The sequence below is a fragment of the Colletotrichum navitas genome (assembly GCF_030913465.1).
Source record: "Colletotrichum navitas strain CBS 125086 chromosome Unknown LY79scaffold_109, whole genome shotgun sequence".
Classification (NCBI taxonomy): domain Eukaryota; kingdom Fungi; phylum Ascomycota; class Sordariomycetes; order Glomerellales; family Glomerellaceae; genus Colletotrichum; species Colletotrichum navitas.
Genome location: NW_026850655.1, coordinates 38,649 through 42,863, shown reverse-complemented (window position 1 = coordinate 42,863; position 4,215 = coordinate 38,649). Strand labels below are relative to the sequence as shown.

At 56.6% G+C, this 4,215-nt stretch overlaps 2 protein-coding genes across 2 annotated transcripts; one reads left to right on the top strand and one right to left on the bottom strand.

Annotated features, from left to right (window-relative positions):
• Positions 1-2,351: 2,351 nt before the first annotated feature.
• Positions 2,352-2,657, bottom strand: LY79DRAFT_527281 (uncharacterized protein; the record flags this gene model as incomplete). Its single annotated transcript, XM_060555920.1, has 1 exon — positions 2,352-2,657. A coding segment is annotated over one exon (306 nt), but the record flags the coding sequence as incomplete, so codon positions are not given.
• LY79DRAFT_677809 (uncharacterized protein) lies at positions 2,352-3,817 on the top strand. The gene has a single exon (XM_060564490.1). It carries the CDS (start codon positions 2,648-2,650, stop codon positions 3,473-3,475), a length of 828 nt encoding a protein of 275 aa, XP_060408349.1. The 5' UTR covers positions 2,352-2,647; the 3' UTR covers positions 3,476-3,817.
• Positions 3,818-4,215: the final 398 nt, after the last annotated feature.

Here is a 4,215-nt window from a genome sequence, read left to right as displayed (position 1 = left end):
CTTATGTGAATGTGTGATATGTGAGTGTGTGATATGTGAGGGGGTGGAGGTTAGAGGTGCACAAGACGCCACCGTCCTAGCCGTAATAGCCTTAGCGGTGTCACTTTTAGTGGTGTTATGCTAGAATAAACACCAGCCCGCTACAAAGCCTAGCCTGCCGTGCCGAGAGATTGCTTGATAAACGCCCGCAGTGGCAGCCTCGGCTGCTATACGTCCAGGGGTCCCAAAGCACCATGGCGACGTTAGGTGACACTGTGGGTACATCTTGTCGTTTACATCCTTAGGTAATACCTCAGACATATCTTGTTAAAGAAGTCGTTATCTCAGACAACAGTAGTAAAGCTCTTAAAGTCCTTGGTCATTTGCTTCGCGAACCACTGACCCCTGTTAAGCCAGGGGGCATTGTGTAGCCGTCGTGTTTTGCGGCACCAAAGTGGGTGGGCTGGGGTCTTGTATCCGTTGCACGTGCACCGGAGCTCTGCGTCTTCGTGGTTGAATTTCTCGTGATAGGCAGCGAAGTCTCCGTGTTCCGACCTCGCTGCGATCAGCCAGTGTAGCTCGGCACGGTCCAGCACATTGATCGCTGTGCTCCGTAGCAAGTTGTAGTAAATGGTACTAAAGAATAGGGTAAGAAGTGTCGGAGTATACAAAAGCAACTGATGGTACTTCAAGTAGGACCCCGGCCTGCGGTGGGCGACGCAAACAGCGCCGCAGTATCCTCCTCCTCTTCCTCCGCCAACAAGCCCTTGTGCATGAGATGGCGCCGCTCGATCACCAGCCGTCGAAACATCGCTTCCGTGCCGACCATCTGGTGCGCCAACCGCTTACACGCCATGCTGGCTGACTCGATCATGGCGCTGTTCTCTGCCAGGAGCTGGCTTCGATCGGCGTTCGGCGTCGCGGCGGGCTCGTAGTTGGCCATGAAGGAGGTGACGTCTGAGGGCAGGAACACGTGATTAGCTTCTTGTTGCTCAAGTACGGCTCAAAGCAAAGGGGTTAGAAGCGGCTTACGGGGGGTGTTTGATCGGGGCCAGCTCTGGGCCGCTGGCGCCGGCGCTGAGAATGTCATCACCGGAGGATGTTGCGAGGTCTGAACCGTTGCTGGCTGCGACTCTCGGCCTTGGGCCGGCGAGGGTTAGTGCCCCGGAACTATGGGGGTCGGTCGATGGGATCAGGGCCTGGGCCTGGGCCTGGGGCTGCTGGTTGGGCCGGATCGAAAGCGGGGGCTGGAACAGGTCTTGTTGAGACGGGGCCGAGAACAGCTGCTGCTGGCCAAAGGCTGACATCTGCTGCTGTGGCCGCGACAAGCTCGGCGGGAAATGGAATGGGAGCTGCTGCTGCTGCGATTGTTGTTGTCGTTGTTGGTTTTGTGGTTGATCTTGGAGCCAACTGGTGTACTTGGGTTTCGTCTCCTGAAACTTGCGGTCGATGGCGGCCTGGCTGAAGTCGTTTGGGTTTGAGCTCAGGGTTCCCACGTCGCTGAGCAGACCACACGCTCGATGTGTGGGAATGGCCACCCGAGCGTGTGGAGGCGTGCCTCGCCAACGCTCGTTTGGTGCTCAAGGGTCGGCAAGAGGAGGAGGGCCAGGAAGAGGATGCGGATCAGGAAGAGGACGGTGCTCAGGACGCCATGGACCTCGACGATAATCAAGGCGACGGCGCTGTGCGAGGCAGCGACAGTGACAAAGGCGACCAACACGCGGCTGGAGGCGGGCATGGCGTGACAGCGCCCGTGGTTCAGACATGGCCCGCATTCCGAAATGATTCGCGTCGTGGCCAAGGTCGGGAGGCGCAGGTCATTGCAAAAGCAAGGAGCGTGCCGAGCGTGCCGAGTGTGCCCAGTGAGCCAAGCATCATCGCCATCTCCAGCGACTCTGTGATGTCCAGTGGGTCCAGCAATCACGGCTTCCGTGCCCGTGTCCGTGCCCGTGGCGCCAACAAGAACAGTCAAGATGCGGCGGCTCGACAGCATGCCGCAGCGGGTGGCGGTGGTGATGGCGACGGCGATGGCGACGACAGCAGCAGCGACGGCGATAGCAGCAACGGTAGTGATGGTGATGGCGTGGACGCCGCAACGCGCAGCCTCCGACTACGCCACCGGCTCATCGACGCAGCCATGGATGGCCGCCTGCGCCGGCTAGGTCTCGGGGGCGGCGACGCCGGACGTGACGGGGAATCGAGTAGGTGGCGGCGCACGAGCGGCAGGAACAGCGTTAGGAGGCATTGGAGGAGGCCATGAGAGAGCTTCCGCGGCACGACATCTGGAGGCGGAGGGGCCGCGGTGCTGTTGTTGCCTGGCCGTGGAAACCCCAACGGTCAGGCATAGAGAGAGTCCCGCCGACCGTTCGCCATCACTCACCACGTCCAGCCTCCACAGCCATCCGATGCCTCGACCGCCCCGCGTATCTGTCTCCGCGTTCGCAGGCTGAGCCTTTGGCAAGGCATCTCTCCAGCGACCGTCCCCTGACTAGGCACTGACTAGGCATTACCGGAGGGGTTCTTTTATATACGGCTCTAATGCCTTTTGCAGGCACATACGACCATACCCATTGGAAAACTCGGGATCCCGTCCGCTCCCCCATAGATAAGCCAATGAGGGCTGGAGTAGTAGTCGGGTCGGTGACGACCGGCGAATGCCCGGTGTTGTATGTTTTTTGCAGTCTTCCTTAATCGAGGATCGTTGTTCGTTTTGTTCAACTACAATGGTGAGTGGTCACGGAGCGAGGTGCGCGATCGGACAGATGCGATGGATTGGCGCAGACAGCTGCGGGCTTGTAAGCTGCTTGCAGGGGCGGTCACTCTTGGGCGGCACCCCTCACCATCATCACGGTCGCACAGTTGCAATCCCAACCCATCACGACGGGTCAACTCTTCGAATGTGAGAAGTCACCTTCCTTTTCACAATGGCTGGCAACCACCCGACAGGATCCCCCAGGGTGTTGGGGCCGTCACAGGTTCCGAGGCCATCATGACCGCCGGGGCCATTAAGACCGCCGAGCGTGCTACAAGTGAAAAGGCTATTCCGACTGCTGAAGTCGGCACCAGCTCTGACCCTACCGCTGAAGCCATCACTAGCTCAGACACCACTGATAAAGTCATCGCAAGCTCCGAAGCCAGCACGAGCTCTGAAGCCATTACGACTGCCGAGGTCATTACAACTGTTGAAGTCGTCACGAGCTCTGAAGCCATCAATGGCTCTGAAGTCATCACGAGCTACAACGTCATCGCAGCCAACGAAGTCATCACGAGCCCTGACACTGTTGTTGAAGCCATTACAACTGCCAAGGTCATCACCGGCCCCAGCACTAACAAGGGTCTATTAAGCACTGTGGCTGCTACTATCCAGCTCTTGATATTCGCTATCATCACTCTCTACAACGACCTCTCTGCTATACACGTCACAATCTCTCTGCCTAAGGGCTGGGCAGTTATTTTTGCCCTTCTTGTTAAGTTGCTGGCTAGAGGCCGAGGCTGAGGGGGGGTGTTAAGACCGATAGGTCACGTGATCAACTGGTGGGGTCAGCCTGCCTGAGGCCGCTATCGGGTTGAAACGGGCTGTATTGAAGAAAAGGTCTGCAGCGTAGCATCTATAGTTCCTTTAATGAGGGTGGAGGTTGTGTTAGGAAGTGAAGTTGTTAATTACACACGCAGACTCGCGCAATACATTAATTATCCACTGGTGTTCTCTGTGCGTTTGACCATCAGTGTTGGCAACAGCAGGATGACCAAGGGAAGTTGTGGACTAGGAAGCCTAGCAGAAGCCCTGACTTATTAATTGTTAGGTGTGATCGTGTCATAGCGCAATGTGGTGGAAGGTAGAGAGACTTTGGTCCGAAAGCTTAAATCCCAATGAGACAGCTGGTGGGTGGATGGATATTAGTGCCTCTTTGAACATAGAAACGCGGGTGTTGGCTAAGCCGGTGTAATGGATGTGTGGTGGAATCGTTTTGCTTGAGGGACAGAGGAGCTGACGGATTAGGCTGGACCATAGGCGTATGAGAAAGAGAAAAGGGAATATGGGATGAGGCCAGGATGGGGGTGAATTAATACGAAAGGTGAAGTGGGGTGAGAGATGAAGTGAGGTGAAGTGACTCAAGTTCGTCATGACGGCAGCTGACAATCGTTTGCCATTGTCATTGTATTATTGTTGCTCCAGCAAACACCTGTGCATCGCTTCTGCAATGGTTTTGGCATTTGAACGTTGTTGGATTCGTC